The sequence below is a fragment of the Mixophyes fleayi genome, chromosome 4 (assembly GCF_038048845.1).
Source record: "Mixophyes fleayi isolate aMixFle1 chromosome 4, aMixFle1.hap1, whole genome shotgun sequence".
Lineage (NCBI taxonomy): Eukaryota > Metazoa > Chordata > Amphibia > Anura > Limnodynastidae > Mixophyes > Mixophyes fleayi.
The window spans coordinates 99,429,449-99,450,884 of record NC_134405.1 but is presented as its reverse complement, the minus strand read 5'-3'; the positions used below and the strand labels follow the sequence as shown (position 1 = coordinate 99,450,884).

Sequence of the window (21,436 nt, the reverse complement as noted above, 5' to 3'; positions counted from 1 at the left end):
GTTAATACCTAGGATATACCGACAAGGATCAAATCAGATAGGGGTATGCATTCCAAGGACAATATGAGAAATATGAAAAACTCTATAAGTCAAAACAGAAATTTGCATGCCTACATCACCCTCAAGCTTCTGAGAAAGCATAAAAGACAACATATGTGAACGGATTGCGTTAAAATGGCCTAAAACATCATCTATAGTCCTAATGATAATGAGATCCACTATGAACAGAAAGACTGCACTCATAAAATATTAATGGAGAGATCTATAAGATTAACCTGCAGCTGTGTGATGACCTTATCTTCCTACAGGCAAGACGGAATAAACCATATCAATTGCCTGGGGCGTAACACTTGGGTCCATGCACTACAATGCAAAACTACCACAGCTCTTGCTGGCTGGGAGGTTAAGAGAAATCAATCCTTGAACTTTTCTAAATCCAGGATAGGGTGAATACCGAACGTAGCAGAGTTACGAATGTTATCAGTGAAATTGAAAAGAGTCAGTACTGAAGCTACTCAAGCTCTGATATCAGTGTTGAGCTCTCTGCCAACAGGATATCTGCTTCACAAAACAGAATGGCGTTGGATTTCCTGCTGGCTATCAGAAGAGAGACCTGTGTACGGAATGAAGGTAAGCAATGTTGCAGAATTCCCGACAATTCTAAACAGACGTCTAATCATGGTAAACTGGAACACTACATTTAAATTATCCCATGAGTTTATTGTATAGCTTTGAATACTAGGTTTGCAAAGATTAGATGGAATTATATGCTTATTACCTTTATAAAGTGCTATTCAAAAAAAAAAAAAAAAAAAAGGATTTCTAATAAAAAGATCCAGCAAGCTGTCCCTTTGACACACACCATAGGCTAAAAGTAAAGTAGCTATGTATTTCTTGTGAATCAAAGTTCTCTCTTATCTACATTTCATACATTCACATGTATCTTTCTAATTTACCCTTGTGAATACGTTTTTGCTTAATTAACTTTTAACATCCAATTAACCTCAACCTTTGTCCTTTTATTTAGCACAACACTTAAATACACTATATTCTTAAGTTCAGTTTCTTTTATTAACTAGTTTCACTTTTGCAAAAATGAAAAGAGATATGTAAAAGAAACTGAACTCAAGAATATAGTGTATTTAAGTGTTGTGCTAAAAAAAAGGCAAAGGGTGTCAGATTAGTTGGATGTTGTGGCTGTATTACTTAGAACTAACTTCTAGTATACATGTATTTCAATTAGTGGTGCACTGCACCACTGTGTATCATTGATAATGTACTGGTTTTTGTATTGGAAATGTATTGATTTTCAAAACAGTATGCCATGTTGAAGGAAACTTGCTTTTGTAACTTCTCTAAAGAAAGAGTCCCTTGCTATTTAAACCTTTTCATCTTAGAGTGAGCAACACATCTTTTTAGCCCAAATGCACAGGAGGGGGCCGTTACCTTTTTATCCTGTGTCTTTAAAAGATAGAGGAACTGAATAATGCAACAGCAAGTAATCTGGGTAATAGACAGATAGATGTAAATTTTGCTAACTTTAAATTGTGTTAAATCCAAGTATAGAGAACATATTGTATTCACTGTTTAGCATCAGTATGCTATATCTGACGTTGTGGTGCCATATATGGGTAGGGGGCTGGATTACCCCCTTCCAACATGTGTATCGGAAACAGTATAAAAGAGCTGTATTTTGTGTTTCAACTGATATATACCATCTGTGCTTCTGGATGATCACTAGTACTTTCAACTAGTGTGTAAATGCAAGGAAAATAATGTCTGGTTTTGCATGTAGAAACCAATATAGGGTCTTTATCCTTAGTCTATTTATTTAGAAAAAGTGGTACCTAAAGCTGCTTTTCGGTATTTTAAACCCATCTATTACGTACTCTTCATACTGCTATCAGGCTATGCAACACCCGAAGATGGATAGTCGTTCCATTCGCACATATAACCTAGTTCATTATCCTCGCCAGTTAATTAAACTAGTGACGTGTAGATATCTATATAATCTGTGAGTTGGTATTTATTTATATTTTATCTGTATTTACCGGTTTCACATGCAGTGCTGCCTGCTGGCCTCGTATAATTGTAGAAAAAAACACAATTAAATAAATCTAGATTGCTTGATTTACCTAACTTTATTAACTGAAACAGCTGTATTATGAAGCAGACAATCATTCTCAGCAGTGATCTCCTGTAACTTGATAAATATACATTTAAATAGATCTGCACTGTACCTACAGGTAGCATATAAATATTGGGCAGCTTTATAATTGATTTTTTGTTGCAGTCATTTTTATAGAGTTTAGCTAGGGCACGCCCCCTTCAATCTCTATCTATGTCATACTTGCCGACTCTCCCTAAATGTCAGAGAGACTCCCGAATTCCGGGTAGGTTTCCCGGACTCCCAAGAGAGTAGGGCATCCACCCGCATCTGCCCACTGGAAGTGGGCAGAATTAGAGCCGCGATGATGCGATTCTCAGGCCCCACCCTTGATGTAAAACGTTGCAGGGGCGTATCCAAAAATGATGTGATTCATCAAGCCCGGGCCCCTCCCTCTGGGGACTCCCAGAGGGGTACTTAAAAAAGTTGTCAAGTATGATCTATGTCTACACAATTTAAATTTGCTCCCTTGCAGCACAACAGGGTTTTCCAAAGTGCAAAATTGCATCTTCCAGCTGGATTCACTGCTAACTCTAAATGAGGCCCCACATGTCCTGCAAAAGTGTCTGTAGTATGAGGGAAAATGAAAAACACTAAAATTAATTGTTATAGATTACATTATTTTTGTTTTGTTCTTAAAGTTGCTTCTTCATAATTGCTGTGTAAACCATAACATAGGATATACTGCAGTCTTGTCCTTGCAATGTAGGCTGAAGTGGAATCGCAAATTGTGCAAATCAATATTTCTTAGCAAAGTTGCTTTTAGAGCTCTCTAAACAGGATGGAGCCCTTTTCACATTCCTCTCTAATTCATTTCTTCTTTGCCAGTAAAAAGAGAAACATTTGATCGTTCAAAATTCAATTAAGTTTTAAAGTGCCCCCCCCCCCCCCCCCCATGTGGATACATGTTTATTTTCTGTGGGAGTAGTGCAGTCACCTGCCCTCACCAGGTAGTTAGACATACAGCCACACAAAAGAAACAAAAGGAAACAAAACACACTACATACAGTATATTGACAAACAGACAGTATAGATTTACATACTGATATGCCCACTACAAGTCAGCATAGACAAATAGACATAATTGGCAACACATACAAAGGATCATAAATACTGTAAATAACGAAAGAGACACTTAAGTACATCTACATATAAGGACAGACATGCATAAACATAGAGACTATATGTACACAAGTGAAAACATGCATACTTAGGAGAGAAACCGTAACGTACTCTAGGATACATGTACACAGAAATAAAACTACTAACATACCTGTACAGTAACAAGAGTACTTGCACATGTAATGCACCTCATACATATGCACTTAAAAGATAAAAAAACAAAACACTTACAAACATTCAAATGTTAAAGAAACTTTAACACGAACACACATGTATGCACAGCCACATACTATAGGTACACTTGCCAAAATTGATATAAATTATCTGAAACATGTCCAGACTTAACACACCTTTATAGGAACTGGTAGCTGTACGCAAATATACATGCATTAACTTCAGTTCACATACATCATACTTGCCAACTTAAGATTTCTCCCCCGTCAGATCCGGGGGATAAGTCATGTGACAAGGGGTAGGAGAGGGGCGTGGTGACATCTACGCTTCACCATAGCCCCGCCCCCACTATGGAATGCCGAAATTCACAGGATTGAATAGCGGGTCGCGATTAAGCCCCACCCCCCCCCCACCCCATTCAATGCCTTGAATTTCGGTGAATGCGGGAGCTTTGCCTACTCTTCTAGGAGGACGGGAGCACTCCCTGAGTTTCGGGAGCTTCCCGGGAATTGCGGGAGAGTAGGCAACATGTCTTCACATTATCAGAGTACAGTTTTTATTATTTCAATAACAAATTCCTACTGGGGAAACAACAAAGTATTTTTGAGGATCGTTCTTAGGATTTATTAAGCTGCATGTAAAAAAGATACATTAACTTTCATAATGACTTTTTTTTTATTGGGCTTTTTAAAGCTAGTGACAGGGAAGACTCATGAAAAAAGCAAACAACTAATGTTGGCCACTCATTGTCTAAACCTGAAGCCAATCTGGCAACATACTTGGTGCGTTTAGTGTCTGTTACAGCAGTCAATAGATGACTACATACACAGGCTGATTGCGGTCATCTTCTGACCACATTTATCAAGATGAACAATAATGCTTCTATCACTTTTGATCAGATTATTACTTTGCATTGCAGTATATCTGAGGCCACACATAATGCAATTTCTAGCCAATTGCACAGTATCACTTCCTCTATTGCAGAGTGTATGGCCAAAATACAATGTATCGTGGACATTAAAGGCTAAAAACAGGAAAACTACACAGACCTACTAAAATAGCAGCACAAAACGATTCACATGTGCTAAAACGATTACTGGATCCAAATGGGTAGCGCATACCTCCCAACATGCCTGTCCCCACCAGAGGGACAGAGGGCCTGGTCACAGCAATATGGGGGGTCCACATCGCAACAGGGGGCATGGTCACACTGTAAAGTGCTAGGTTGCCTATTACATACCTCCCTTCCCCCAAAATTCCCACGCGCCGGACAAACATGTCCCTGAGCGGGACAGAGGCCTAACATTGGGACTGTCCTGCTGAAATCGGGACAGTTGGGAGGTATGGTAGAACAACCACTTTAATAAATAGGCATAAGTGTTCACCAGGAAGAGTGTTGGCTTTCTTGTAATGGAAATTAGAATCACATGTCTGAAAACACTTGTACTGCAACATTCTGGTGTATCAGAAACCTTCACTAGGTCATAGAACTGCGAATATGATACAGAGGCATTAATCTTGCATCTTAGAATTTTGCTTTTATATTTGTTTTTATTTGTTAACATGTCCTCATGGAAAACACAATGTGGGTGAAGCCTTACATTTTATAATGCATGGAGATGAGGATTTATAAAGACAAGGTAACAACATACTTGCCAACTCTCCCTGAATGTCAGGGAGACCCTGAAATAGTGATGATCTCCCTCATTCCCTGAAGTGTCTGTCATTCTCCCTGATGCTGAGCCAGTACAAGACGTGTTTGGCTTCGCCATCTGTGGCATGATGACACAGTTCAGAAATTGTGTCCTATATCCATGTATTTGATGCCTATGGAAATGGCCATTTTCATGGAGACCAAGACTTAATCAAACACTGACAAGTAAGACAACATGACTTCAGTAATGGAGACACAAATGTAAAATACACTTCAGTCTCTAGAGATTCATTAGCTGATTTTCTTTAATGCATAGTTGCCTACTCTTGTGGAATGTCCGGGAGACTCCCTCTTTTCTGTGAGACTTCCCAGGCTCCCGGGAGAGCAGGGCAACCTCCCGGTTCTCACCCCCACAATAGATAAGTGGTGGTAGTGGTGATGGGGGAGGGGCTTAATGATGCAAATATTGTGTCATCAATGATGCGATTTGTCAAGCCTCGTTCCTGCACGCCCACCTCCCCCGGGAGGAAAATTTGGCAAGTAAGGGTAACAAACACACCAAATATGTCTCTTAAATACATCGTTGAACTTCATTATGGATCTTGCCTAATAAAGGGGCCTGTGTGTCCTGAAAGCTTGCCATGTAATGTTTTTTGTTTGTTTGTCAGTTAGCCATTAATAGGCATCACTTTTATATTCATTTTGCTTTTGGCCACACAAAAATATATACTACCTCATTTGCACTAGGAAAAACTGTACAAGAATTATGTGCAGTTCATTGTACTTGGATACAAAACAATGTTAAAACGGATAAAATTAAAGGAAAATATTGTACAGCTAAGGAAAAACAGAGAGCAAGGATATCCGCACTGGCGACAACTATCCTGAATTGCAGAACACCCCCTCACATGGATGTCATGCTGCATTTGAGTTTTAGCAGACATACATGGACTTGAGAGGGCATGGACAATAACTTGCCAAAGAACATGATGGATGTATGAACTCTGCTTTTCACGCCATTGTCTCATAGCAGTTTTACATTACAGCTATGCGCTACTGTTAACATTCAAATGCTTGGATTGGCTTCATTTTAACATAGGTCTTCACATTTTAAACTTACCTAAACATGGACATATGTTAGTTGGATGTTCTGAAAAACTATGTGCTACCATCAACATAATGTTCTGGCTACAGACTGTTCATGCTTGGCTCCTCCACATGTACCCAGTTTTATACAATGATGACAGCAAGTACTCATCTTAGGCAAACATGCATATTATTGGCCTGAGTCATTAAGAAGAGCAAGGCAAAAAAAAAAGGCGCAAATGTGACCCGGGACAAACCATGTTACAATGCAAGTGGTGCAAATTAGTTTATTATTTTGCACATAAGTTAAATACTGTGTACTTTTTCCATGTAGCAAACAAATACTTGATAGCTTATTTTTTACACTGAAATGTAAAGTTGATCTAGGACATGCCCTACCCCAATTATAAAGATGCCATCACATTTTACTCTTTCAATAATACGGAGAAAAGGATCTGGAGAATATTATATAAAAACCTTATCTACAAATTTAAGTATATTTTTTTTTATTAATTATTGTTGTTTTTGCACATGTCACATGTTGAATTATGCTTTTGTGATAATTGTTTGATCTGAACATATGTGAACACACTTAGCCCTGCTGAAATACTCCTATCTATTATAAAGGTACCATGAAGAAGGTGAATTTAGAGGTCAATTCCCAGAATAGTTGGGGGCAGCAGAGTATTTTTCTCTTTGGCAAAGCACTCAAGTATCATATATCCTTAGAGATGTTTCAGCCTAGCATTAGATGCTTATATCCCATCCTGACGCATTTATAGGCACATTTCAACAAATGTAATACAAACGTTCAGATACACAGAAGTGACCCATGTAATAAAGACAGTTCTGGAGCTTCCTCACTCATGAAAAATAAGGGAGATCCAAGAAGTATTTTAGGAGAAAAATATAAATATGAAATGAAGAGCGTCGTCCCAATCCCTCAAAACGTTGAGCAGATGGATTTTCCGAATTCAGTTCCCGAAACTGGGATGTGGGCATACTAGGCAGACAGATAAGTGCACTTGTGCAATAGTCCACATTTTGCACTTTTGTTCATGACATTTATTGTAAATGTTCTGGTAGACAGTGAATGTCTATCTGCAAGTATTATTAATAATTCTACAAAGGCATTACTAGTTCTAGGAGTAGGTAATTATATCTAGAAGAAAAAACCTATAGTATTTGTTTAAGAGTTTTTAACTGAAAACCTAGAAGTTGTTTACCAGAGCAGCTGCAATTCTTAGTATACAGCAGCCAAGCCATCTACAGTTTGACAAAACAGTGTAACTAAAAATTAGTGGTAAAACTAACTGCAACTGGCATATGATGATCAGAGTTCAAAAAGATCAGATTTACTGCTGAATACATTAATTGTACTATGGACACAATAATAGGGATCACATCATAACAAGACTCATTGTGAATGCTTACGGTTACATTTGAACCTATTTTACCCCAACACTCTAATACTAACACAACTAATAACATCTTCATATAGAAAGAGTCTGAGATTGGGCCATGGTGTAGGAGGGTAAATATCTACTGGTGAGCAGGCAATGAAAAAACATTGGCCAATTAATGAAAAAGGGGTTCCCACCTCAAATATATGTATTTTTTTATAAAAAATAACTTCTCTTATGGGAATAACAGAACTTTGGTAGGGTCAATTCCTGGCATATGTAAAATGTGCTGTACTGTACAGGATCAAATTATCATTATTATTATCACTTATTTCTATAGCACCAATCAAATTCCGCAGCACTGTACAGAGAATATCACACCCAGTCCCTGCCCCATTGGAGCTTACAGTCTAAATTCCCTAACATACACACACACACACACACACACACACACACACGTCCATTCTGTCAGAAGTCAAGTAACCTACCAGTGAATTTTTGGACTGTGGGAGGAAACCCACACAAGCCCAGGAAAAACATGCAGACTCCACACACATAGGGCCCTGGTCGGAATGGACCCCATGCCCCCAGATATGAGAGGTAGTCATGCTAACTAGTGTACCACTGTGCTCCTCTGGGGATCTCAGACCATCACCTTCAGAGCTACTCAGCTCTCTCTGGTCAGGAAAAGGTCCATCAAAAGCAGCTTTAGACCTTCTTTCATTTTTAAAGCCATAAACCCCTTTAATCACTACATCATTAAAAAAACGATAATGATGTGGACTTTTGTAAGTTATTATGCTTTAAGAACTATTGCCATTTGCCTATGCCCTCCCCCTCTGTATTAATGATTAGATATCAATTACAACTTATCAGAGCATTATTGCAGGACACTAAAGAGTCACTGTGACATAAAATTAATTCCATGCGGGAGCTCCCCCCTTTCCAAGGCTGAACAGATAAGTACAACACAGGATTGGGATACAAAGTCCAGCTGGTTTTGAACACACGTACCGTCTTTGTAAGTCAGGCTGGCAGCGGCGCTGATTTTTTTGCGGTGGGTGCGTGCGTAGTCCTGTAGGTTTGGAGCGCTGGAGGAGCCTCCCAGCACTGTGGTGCTGAACAAACCAGTGCACTGTGATCCTGGAAAGGTGGTGATTGGGGATTAGTATTCACACAGATCTAGAGCATGCCATTAAAACCCTATGACCCCGGTTAATGGTGGCCATCGTTTCATTTGAGTGGCTTTGGTCCTCATCTGTAAATATTGAAACACCGTTGTTATTTGATGATTTAGTACAATTATAATGGAGGGATACATCAAACAGGAAATCTTTAAATCATCCCATATGTGATTTATTGATATGTATAAGTCAAATGAAAAACAGACTGAGTTTATCCAGGAAAAAAAATAGTATAGGTATTCCATTGGAATACTGAGTGTTCTAACATGAGACTACAGCAAGATACATGAACATAGGGCATGACCCCCAGTCTCATACCTTCCACCTATTAGGATTTTTTATTTTTATTTTAAAAATGCATAGTTTCCTCATATAATTACATTAAGGATGGTCCTATTCACATTTTTGCTAGTATTCTTTTGTACACATCATTTTTAGTCCTTTGAATGCCATGTCTACTATGTTGTGTAGTGGTCATTTTCATTTAATTGTATTCCTCTGCACAAATAAGACCAGTCTAAAAAGTGTTAATATGATCGTAGACATTTTATTTTTCTAAACTTCACATATGTATCGAGGTAAGACAAATACATGCAAATGTGACGGGGTTATCGCAGGAATTTTCATTATATTACATTTCTGCATGCAAATCGTGAGCGGTCTCTCAAAGATCTATGAAATCTAAATGGTATTTATTTAGGTGAAAATGGTAGATAATAAATAAATAAGAAGAAATCATTGGAGAGCGACGACAGGACAAGAAGAACGAAGTAGTGAAATTGGAAATCCAATCACAATAAAGACTGAACGCAACCAATCACCCTAAAGATGAACCAAAAGAAAAAAAGAAATGACAGGAGATGAGACCTATAGCTACACTCGGCTTCTACACACAAAAACCCACAGGAAGCAGCTGACCATATTGAAAATGATTGAGAAAGATGTGCTGTCCAGATAGATAAAAAGAAGAAACTGAAAATATAATGTATGGGAAACAAGGATTTCCAGAGCCCAGGACAATGCATCATTTTGTATTCTAGGATATAGTGTACGTATGACCAGTTTTGTATGCACATGACAGTGAGGATGCAGAGACAAGCACATGCAATGGCTAGAAATAAATACCCATATCATTTAATACATATATATATATATATATATATATATATATATATATATATATATATATATATATACACACACATATTTACATATAATATATTTATACACATATATATATATATATATATATATATATATATATATATATATATATATATATATATATATATATATATAGATATATATATATATAGATATAGATATATATATGCACACACATACACAAACATATGTATATATGCATATATATCTAATCACGGAATATAAAAAAAATAAAAAAATAATATGCACAACAGATAACACAACTACCGTACCAGAAAGTAATAAATCCACAAATAAAAAGGATGGAAGTAACGACTAATGATCATAAACTTGAAGGAAATGGTGGGTATAATATGGGCCATTTGGAAAATCTTCTGTAAGTTCTGTGTCTGTGGTAACAATTTGACATAATGCAGATGTTTGTTAAAGAGTGATGCAGCCCAAGCAAGCTCCAAACACATAGCAGGATTGTTAGTGCGACTACAGAAGCAGCCAATAGCAACGCATGCAGAGTAACTAATCTTCTGCTCTATCACCTCTCTCAGTTTTCATTTTATTGTCACTATTATAAATTATTTCATTAATTGCAGAGTTGTCATTATTGTTTTAAAGGCCTCGAAACTTGTCAATCTTGTATTTACTATTTTTTTTCCCGAAAAGTCTACCCCATGGATGTCCATTGATGAAATGGGATAGGAATATGGATTTTAAAAAACAAACAAACACAGATTAACAGATGGAAGTGGACAGTTCATCATCTGTTCTCCAAAAGTTATCATGAATTCAACAAAGATCCCTATATTACCTCCATGTTTATTCCATTTACTGTACAGCAAACCTCAGGAGGATGCGTGTGCCCAAGCTCCTACATGTACCTTAAAGTTGTATCTGCACATGGATTAACCTACCAGAAACCAGCTCAGTCATATCAGTGGAGTACACAAGCCGAGAATTACCATCTAACGGTAGCAAACTACTGTATGTACTACTATCTTTTCATGAAGTGTGAACGCTTTCTGTAAGACTTATGTCTCAGCTTCTTGTTAATGAAAATTAAAGCTCACAAATATTCACTTGAAATTATTAAAATTATACATATGTTAAAAAAAATGTTACTGCATGAAACATTATACTTTGTATACTGAAATATCAGTACTTATAAAATGTCAAATACTTATAACATGTAAAAGCATGAAAAGGATTACTTACCAGGATTCTGAAGTTGAAACAGAAAATTTCCAATCAAGGGTAATACCATACTAAAATACAGTCCCTATTTATGGTTCACCCCAACTTGTCCTTATTTCTTTTACTATTGTTCCTCATAAACATTAATCTTACAGAGAACATTAATTTGCAGGCGCCTAAAACTGCCCATATAGTTCCTTACTTCATTATTCTTAATATTAACATTTATTTATTTAACGCCAGCATACTGCAAAGCCCAGTAATAAACAAGACTGGGTAATAACAAAGAGATAAGAGGCTTACAAACGAAAGGATAATAAGAGTCTAATACATGAGGTTAAATGCCACAGATTGTAAACCGTGTTTAGTGGGGCTATATCATCTAGTCACCCAGCAGTGTTGGGGTTTGGAGACCATAGGTTGCTGGGGATAGAAAGAATACATGTAAGTTTTGACCAACCTGTATATTTTTAGTGTTTCCAGGGTTTACTTATTAGGGAATTTGGTGTTAAATTATGCCTTTTTTTCACATGCAAAAATAAATGTTTTCAGTGTTCAGTGAGAGATACCAAAAAATAAAGAAAAAAGAAAAAAAGGAAACACTTCATATGATTTGGTTTATCTTGTTTTTATTTTAACAAGCCAGGGAAGAGGGGTAGCAGAGGGGAAATGGAAGGGTGCCAGGAGAGAAATGTGGAAGGGTGCCAGGAGAGAAATGGAATGGATGGATGCTAGGCAAAATGATGCCAGGGAGGAGAGGAAAGGTTGCCAGGGGACAAAGCTCTGGGGAATAGAGTGCCATGGAGAAAGAAGACTGCCTCATGAGAGAGTGTACAAAGGGAAAATGAACAAGGAGAGGGTATCAGGGAGAGTATACAATAAATGTAGTAGTGATCTCCACTTTCTGTCATTTTCTCCTTTATCTTCTTCAGTCTATTTGTCTGTCTTTCCCAGTCTCTCTCTGTCTCACTTACTTGCCTTATTTCATCTATATTCTGAATTTGTTTCTCCTCACCTTTCCTGATTTACCACTTGCACTGGCTCTTCCAAGCTTTCCAACTATTTCAGTTTTAGCCAAACATACCAGGAAAGCCTACAGTGGGAGTTGTTCTGACTTTATTGTTTAAAACAAAAAAAAGGAATCCCTAATTGTTTTGCATGGTGTGTCTTGTTTGTTACTATACAATAATTTGCACTCATATTATATACATAACATGAACACAATTTATTGAGGCTGACCTACAGTACCAATATTTGGCAGTCAGCAATGTTAAGCGGCATGGAACTATTACTTTTCCACCAGATTTTCAGCATTCTCTCTAGAGCGATATCTTCCTAGCAGAGATTGTCACACTCATGGAGTAATCAGAAACTTAATTCAGAAATGAGTCATTACTGGTGTGACCCTTATGAACGTGTGACATAAAGCAACAAAATACCATAAAATTACAAGTTAACCTGATGATTTATCAGGGTAGTTATATGCCACCTTCAGTAAGGGGAATATTAGATGACATAATGCCTGACAACAAACTATTAAAGTATTCAATGACATTTGTGTGTATAAAACAATAATGAACCGAATATTAATATTACATAATTTAATGACAAGTTGTTCTTTAGCTAATACTATATAACATGAATATTATATAATCCCCCCATATGTTACTATTAATTTATAAAGCTGCCTCATTAAAAGCAATGTTCTCATTGTTTGTAATGGGTTTAGAATAAAATCTGGGCATCAGTTGTTATTCCTTTATGTTTGAGGAAATTATCTAGAACAGCAGACAATAGGCTCTAACATACCTAGGCCGCTTTGCTTCATGTCGGAGGGCTGTCTGGCATAAGAAGTGAAGAGACGGTAACCACCGGATTTAGAGGATGTTTCTGAAAGCACCTGTGGGAAGGAGATAGTGAAGTTTGAAAACTATTAATCAGAGCAGTAAAACTTCATCTAATATTAGATATCATTCCTCATTGAGCGTCACCACTCAAAAATGACAGTATTATATGTTCACAACAAAAACACGTTAGTTAACATCACAGGAGATGTTGGTTCAGAAATCTACATTAGGAAAGGAAAACAGAGGATCATATATTAGCTATAGCATCAGCGAGGAATGAAAATGCACAATAACAGGCTCTACACAGAGTGTAGGACAGATAATTCATAGCAGCAGGACTGGTCCTAGGCCAGGGCAGAGTAGGTATTTTTCTGGAGTCACAAAGATTACAGGTGCAGCCCTAGGATTATTCTTAGTGTGCATTGCTTATGTTAAGAACGATATTGTCGTGATAGCAACATGCTTTCTGCCACAAACAATAAAGTAAGCAAAGAAATCAAGATACACTTGTTGTGCAACAAGGAGTTGACTAGGATAATGACACAGCAAGTGCTGCACAGAAGAAGACAAAGAAGAGATGGGTAGTGGGTATTTTATAATGCTTTGCAGACATTGTTTCCCGTGTAGAAGAATAGCTAAATAGTATGTGGTAGCAAAAAAAAAAAGATATAGCTAAGTGTTCACCTAAAAATTAAGAAGACTTTAAATACCAATTAGGCCAGTATGTACAGTAAAAATATAGTGCTGAATATTGCCCCGATTTTCACTCCAGTGCTTTTGCAAAAAAGCATAAAGTATATTATACTCCTTCCTTAAACATATATCCTTGTTATGATTGTTTATTAACTGGATTCTAATCCTATAAAATCTAAAAAAATAAAAAAGGTAAAATATAATAGAAAGCATATTATAATGGAATGATTTAAATATGTTTTTGTCTGTATTCACAAAGGAGCATAACAAAATTCACAGAAAGAGCTTGTGTGGCAATGGCCTATGCACATCATTAAATGTTACTTGTCTAACACAGGAAACGGTGCAGGACTAAGACAGATAAAGTACCTGGCACAGGGGGTAGCCACCCACATGTGCTAAAGGAACGAAGACTTTTATTTCTGATATTTCTGAACTCTCCATAATCAAGTCATTACCTTAAGAGTGAATACCTCAAGAGTGTAGATTAACATATGCGGTATCAATTATTAATAAGGGAACAAAACACAGAATAAGTAAATGATAGACGAGAGAGTCTGACTTTAGTCATTAGAAAATGTGAAGGAATTCTGGGGGATGAGTGTGTGAAATACACTGTAAGCAGAACTTGATAAAATCCGCTATGGCAACAACAAAATACAGCCTAGCACCTGGTCTACAGGGGTGCATGGCCGTGTTGGCCCCTTATCTCTCTTCATTTCCAGTAGCAGGCATTGCATGTCAATGCCGGGTCTCTCATTGTGGGGGTGTAGTCACTGGAGAGACACAGACTGTCAGCGAATCAGAATTAATCAACTGCCAGACTGTCACTCATATACAGTAAAGAGAGGCTCATAAGAGACCTGATCAAAGTCTTTTCTTGCAAGACTAAGCTTAGCATCACAGTAGGCTTGTTGTTGCTGCCAGGTCATTCCTGTGAGCCACCTCATATGTAGCATAGGTTTTCTGAAGAATTGCTGACACCTACAAGCCCCAGCATACTTTGCTAATATATAGCAGCTTATTGCTGGAAAGGTATGCTGGGACTTGTAGTTTCACAACACCTGGAGTGCCACAGGTTAGCCAAGCCTGCTCTAGACCCTACTTCATTCACCTCCTCTCTTAAAACTCCTCTCCTCTCTTCACACCCTGGTCTGCCCTGATGTGGCGACCTCCGTCTACAAACACTCCCACACCACTGCTCCGGATGCTGTTGCTTCCGCCTCTTCTGTCCGCCGTCACCGCTTGATACCCCAATCTTAACACTCCAAATTCACCCGTTTCCTTCCTAAGTGCATTCGTGCTCCCTGGCAGACTTCCTTCATTTCAAATTTATCCTCTCTTCCTATAGCTCCGTCCTCTCCCTCACCAAACAATCTTCCTTTAGGTCCCTTGTTTCTTCTCGAACCTCCAATCCCAGCCTCGTTGAGACGTTCAACTCCCCCAACCCCCCTTCCACCATCATGCTCTCCCTTCTCTGCTAGTGACTTAGCCTCAATTTTAGAGGAGAAAAGGGAGGCAATCAGGCTTGACATCTCCTCCTCACATTATTCTCCTGCACACTCCTCACTCTGCCTTCCTTCAACAACCAACTCTAGTGATCCTTTCGCCCTACTTCGGTTGAAGAAGTCCCCTTCCTCATTCTTTCCTCTCCCCCATCAACCTGTCACCTGGATTCCATCTTCCTCTCCTCTACTGCTGCCCCTATCTTGCACACCTCTTCAACCTGTCACTCTTCACTCTTATCGTCCCCTCTTCCTTTAAACATGCCCTCATCTCTCCCATTGTCACAAAAAACAAACAATCCAGACCCCACCTCACTTGCTTACTACCACCTCATTTCACTTCTCCCCATGCCTCTAAATTACTTGAGCAGGTTGTTGTCTGCAACCACCTCACCAGGCACCTCTCTGAGAATTCCCTCCTTCACCCTCTCCAATCTGGCTTTCGTCCCCTCCACTCCACTGAAACTGCCCTGGCCAAGGTTACTAACGCCCTTCTCTTGGCTAAATCCAGGGGTTATTCTCCCTGTTCATCCTGCTGGACCTCTCTACGACCTTCGACACCGTGAACCACCCCCTCCTGTTACAGACCCTTCTTCTCTCTGCCTCTATCCTTGCTTGATTCATCTCTTACCTCGCCAACCGCTCCTTCTCTGTATCCACTCCTGGTTCACCCCACCCCCACCCCCCTCTTTGTAGTAGTCCCTCGGAGCTCTGTTCTTGGACCTCCACTGTACACTACCTGCCTGGGTGATCTCATCACTTCCTTTAGTCTTCAGTATCACCTTTATGATAATGACATTTAACTCTACATCTATTCTCCTGATCTCCAACCCCCCTTCTCCTCTCACGTGTATCTGACTTCCTTTCCGGCATCTCCTCTTGAATGTACTCACTTTTTCTCAAAATAAACAGAGCTCATTGTCTTCTCTCCTTCTAGATTTTTATCCCATCTTGATCTCTCTATCACTGTCAATAATCCCACCATCCCATCTGTTCTCCAACTCCGCTGTCTGGAAATCACCCTCAACCCCTCCCTCTCTTTTGCCCCTCACATTTAATCTCTTGCTCAATCCTGTCGCTTCCAACTTTGCCCGCATTCGGTCCTTCCTATTTCAGAATGCCAGTAAAACCATTCTCCATGCACTCATCATTTCCCCTTTTTGATTACTGTACCCTTCTCCACAATGGCCTCCCTCGCTCGCACCTTGCCCCCTTTGCTCTAAACTCAACACAGCTGTGAGACTTACACCTCAAACCTCCTCTCCATTCACACTCCCTCCCGTTCCCTGCGATCGGCCAATGACCGTCGCCTCTCCTCCACTCTGATCACCTCATCCCACCCCAGAATCCAAAATTTCTCCCAGGCTGCCCCCCTCCACTGGAATGATCTCCCACTCTGACTATCCACGTAATCTGTGCACCTTCAAACAGGAACTTATAACTCAAGTCTACCAGCTATCTACCTAACCATCTCTCCATACCGCTCTCTTCCCCTTACACACTCCTCTTGCGCTAGATCCGACCCACTGACTTCCTCAATGTGCCTGCTCTCTGTTTGCCATCTCTTTAGGATGTAAGCTCTTATGAGCAGGCATTATTCCCTCCTGTCTCTCTACCTATTTTTCTGCTCCAACTTCACTTTACTAGCTATGCTTGGGAGCTTTTGGAGTCCTGGTATTATTTGTTTATTGTGCTGTACTGTTTTACCCGGTATGGTCCACTGTCTGTATTCTGTACGGTGCTGCAGAAATCTTGTGGCACCTGTGTCTTTTTTTTTAATCTTCCAAACTATGAAAGTATATGCAATCTTTGATCACAAATAAAGCAAAAACACACAATAAAACATAGATCATATTCTTTAAACTTTTAGTGACATTACTAGTTATATCACGGAGTTTGAATTTTACCTAGTAGACTATAAATAAATCTAAATCTAAAGGACCTATTACATGCATAACTTTGTTCAGTTTCACTTTCATAAAACAGAAAAAAAACACCACACCAACACAATGCTGTAAACGTTTCAGCTTTCAGAAAAGGAATAGAACATATACTTTTTCAACAAATTTAGTTTATAATAATCTATTCAGTTTCAATAGTTACTTAGCCCATTAATACAAAAGCAGCATGTTTTTGTCTAAAACTAGAAAATAAAAAAAATGCATGTCCTACTTTAAAGACCAATGATTGTCAATTAGCCAATGACTGATTGTTATACGTGTACCTTACTTGACTAATAAATAATTGTGGACAATAATTAACTGGGACCTCCCCACTATTTCCTGTATGTGTACTATTGTGACTGTTTGAATAGATGTTCGCAATCGCATAGTCCAAGCACGTGATATTCCTTTGTCCAGATCTGCTACTGATGGTGTGGAACACCCTATTGTTCACATGCAATTTATATGGTCTTCATCCTGTAAATGCATTTTTCTCTCTAAAAATTTTTTAAAATCTATTCCAGGCTTCTCTATTTTTGTTTAGCACTCTCCTCTACTTACCTGAACCCTCCGGAAGGTGCAGCTGACACTACCTGGAATAAGGAGAACTTTACCTTGGATCTATTTATCAGAAATTACTGGTTCTTCAATATTGTGAGACTTTTCATCCTATTTTTAAGAGTTAACTTCTATCTAATATACGGAGGATACATCGAGAACTTCTTTTTAGAAAAACCGGAGTATAATTAGAGAAAGCAATCTAATCATTTACTGCTAATTACTTTTTCTATATGATGAAACAGAGATTAACTTAATTTTATGGTACATTGCTTTTTTTCCATAATAGGTTGTATTCTATATCAAAGCAATTAGCCATTAGTCAAAGACCATGTTATACATAAGAATTTGTGCAACTTCATATCAGTGATACCCAACAACTTACCAGACACTGTCATAACTCAGTCTTAATATTTCCAGGGGGTAAAAGTATCAGCAGTTTGTCAATTTAAAATTCAATGCAGATAAGGCTGAGAGGCTTGTGGGAAGTGCCTTTTCTATGAACTTACTTAAGACATCCATGTGGGACTACAGAACACTAATGCAATAGACCGGTCAGCTAGATAGCAAAGGCACACACACATTTTTTAAACCTGTCATGTTAGGAGAAAATTTGAATGTTATAAAATGACCAATGAATTGACTTTCAAATAAGATAAACTTGAGCCACAAGACCATTTTCAGTATTTTAAAGAAGAACTCTGGTAAACAGATGGAGATTGTCTGTGTGTGTCTTGTCTAATCAGTCAACAACTAGCCCCTGCACTAGTTTACATTCAAAATGCAGGCTGTGAGCCCTGGAGGACTTCTGCAGTTCACAAGAAACTTATTCAGCAGGGATTACATCCTCGAGAACTGCGGGGGTCTGTGGGAAGCGAGTGATTGGGGTATTATGGATCTATTGGTAAAGTTAATATTGCACAGCATGTTCTTCTTCAAACAATTACATGAAGTAACTTAGTTCTGCCTTGTCACTGTGCAAAATAAAAGCATTTCTGAACTACACATCACCTGAAGAGACAATTTATTACCATCAATATCAAACTGGCCCATATACACCCAACAACATTAGACATCAGTAAAATATATCAACAGACTGAAAAGGACACCAACAAACATGAAAAGTGCAGTGTGAATGCTTTTTATGCACCACTACAGGTCTACTGTTAGGCAAATACACCTAGACTGACATGAAGAAGTCTGTACCGTTGGATGGATTAAGGGTGATCCTGGCAAAACAAGCGCACCTACATTTCTAATAAAGGGCAAAAACGAGACAGAGAAGGTGAATTTACAGAGCCGTTCAATACTTTGTGAGAGGCAGCAATGCCATTATCTCTTTGCAAAAGAGCTTAAATTCTCTGCTTCCTCGGAGATCCTCGAGATCAGGTCTCCTTGTATCCATCTGTACTTTTATGAGAAAGTTATTTTCTGGGTGAATTTCAACGTGTAATAAAAATAAATAAATAAAAATATAAACACACACACACAAATTTCCACATATAATAAAGACAGTCCTGACCTCACCACACTCTCAGGATTAATAGACATAAGTGAGGAAAAACCAAGAAGTACTTAAGAGTTAAAACAAAAGGAGAAATTAAAAAAGGGAGTAGTAGATTGGATGCCGATATGGCGTTTCCATCCTCCACATTTTTAAAGTTTATCTGCCAAACTCAAAACTATGATGCTCTGGTTGGGGGTAAGCTGTGAAGTGGATGAGCACCTTCCAATGCACATGTAACAGACAGGAAGGTGCACTTGTGCACATAAAGAAGCATCTCAGGTACACAGATAATGACGTTTGTAAACGAGTCTATGTCCATATTAATTTCAAGTGACTATTCAACCCCGTTGTTTGCCCAATGTCTATAAGCGGACATCACAGAGACTGCCACTTATAATTGGCCCTCCAGTTCACATTCCCCTCTGCAGCCATATAAAAATAGTGAGCAGAGATAATACAGACGGCTATCTGGGAGTCAATTTTAATGGCCTTGTATAACTTACCTTCAAGATTCAGCTAGTCTATATAGTAGTACTAATATTGAAATCAGTGCACGTGTGTAATATCTATATCTATCTATATATCACACACAGTATATACATACATGTACCTTAAGACTCATCAACAGCCTTAGTGAATGAGGCACACATCACACTGGTGTGAGTAATATTGATCATTTACACATAACTGTTCTTTTCACTTAACAGGAATTTCAGTCAAGGAAAGTCAAAAGCTGCAAAGGGAAACTTCAAAAAGGCACCAAGACATCAATCAAATCATAATGACTGCGAACACATCTTAGCACAGACTGAATACTTGATGACAAAGACAAATCAATATATATTTCACAAGGTATTCTAAGCGATGTAGAATACACGAAAGACTACAGACTAACAAGCATCAAAGGACCTCACTTATGTAGTATGAGCATGGAATCTGCACCACTTTTTACCAGTTGCATACCGCAAGGAATTACACTACTACCTCAGCATCAAATCAATGCCAAACTGACATAATTAAATCCTACAGGACAGTTTTCAATCGTTCTAATTATGCATATCTGAGGAAACTCACTTGCAGGCAAACTATAGATAGTTTGCAATATGCCAATGCAATACACATAAGTGGACTGCACTGGAGGCCCAGGAAACATAAAAAGAAGCCATATTTTATTTCTATTTGTATGGGTTTAAATGGCAGAATTGTCAGGGTTACAAACTTAAACATCTCTGAAATACACAAAAGGAACAAGCAAAAGGAGAGAATTCAGCCGCTAATAGAAGGAGGGAATTTCAGCAACAAAAGGTAGCAGGAGATGGGTGGCGGAGGAGCAAAATGTAAAAACAAAAAGACACCTGTCGCCATGATGCCAGGTTAGTGTTGGACACGGCCCTGGACTGCAGAGTGGTGGAACATGTGGAATGATGGGGTTCTCCCGATCTTCTCCTCCGGTGCTCCTTGTGGGACATGAAGTCCACATTCCCTGTGTTTTTGCCATTCATCACCTGAAATCAAATCCGTGGACAGCAAGGTTTCAGCCCACTTACAGCTGGCTGAAGAAAGATGATGCCTCACTACTTATATTTACATCACCAAAGACATTAACTCACATTATAAGAATATACCAACTTACTCTTCAACATACAGACACCACCATAAGACCAGTTCGCCAGCTAAAATGATTTCATGGCCAATTATCATTCACACATCACTTGAAATATCTTAAAGTCCTTAAACAATTGGAAAGCTGGGGACTATGCGCTTAACTGAAAGTGTGGCTTCAAAGAACAGAGGACTTTATACTTGAATTGTGCAGAGAAAATTACCCAAATAATTACCACTCATTGACCTCTCTCTCATAAATTTCAAAGTTAAGGGCCATTTACGTGAGCGTTCTTTTCTTCCACACTCCATCTACAGAATAGACAGGGTTTTGTGTATTACAGCAGAGGTCGGGGCCAGCTGAATAAAAAGGAGGCCACCAGCCTGTCAATACGGACTTCAGCTACATTAATATGTATTTTGCAGACAGAGTAGGAGCACCGCATCGCCAGGCTTCATAGCAAAATTTGGAGGGCGGCCAGATTATGCCACTTCAGCCTCCGGGCCACCAATCTCTCTCAGAAGATAAGATCGTGGTCTTTTCTGAGCATGTGGGTCTGGTGCAAGCTCAGAACAGGCCCTGCGGGAGCATTGAATTTGGTTAGCCCCACCACCTCCAGAATATGTGGCAGGTCCAAA

The 21,436-nt window shown here is 38.7% G+C and overlaps 1 protein-coding gene across 14 annotated transcripts in view; it reads right to left on the bottom strand.

Annotated features, from left to right (window-relative positions):
* The window catches only part of PPIP5K1 (diphosphoinositol pentakisphosphate kinase 1), a 111,930-nt gene that overhangs the window by 26,408 nt on the left and 64,086 nt on the right, over window positions 1-21,436 (bottom strand). For 5 of the 14 annotated variants that reach the window (XM_075207860.1, XM_075207859.1, XM_075207861.1 and 2 more), the window contains 3 exons: window positions 20,551-20,700; window positions 12,952-13,042; window positions 8,621-8,749 (listed from right to left, as the gene is read on the bottom strand). In XM_075207860.1, coding sequence (XP_075063961.1) covers window positions 8,621-8,749; window positions 12,952-13,042; window positions 20,551-20,700 — 370 coding nt within the window. Of the gene's footprint in view, window positions 1-8,620; window positions 8,865-12,951; window positions 13,043-20,550; window positions 20,701-21,436 lie in introns of those variants that run through there. The other 9 variants (XM_075207862.1, XM_075207867.1, XM_075207865.1 and 6 more) reach the window with 4 other exon arrangements.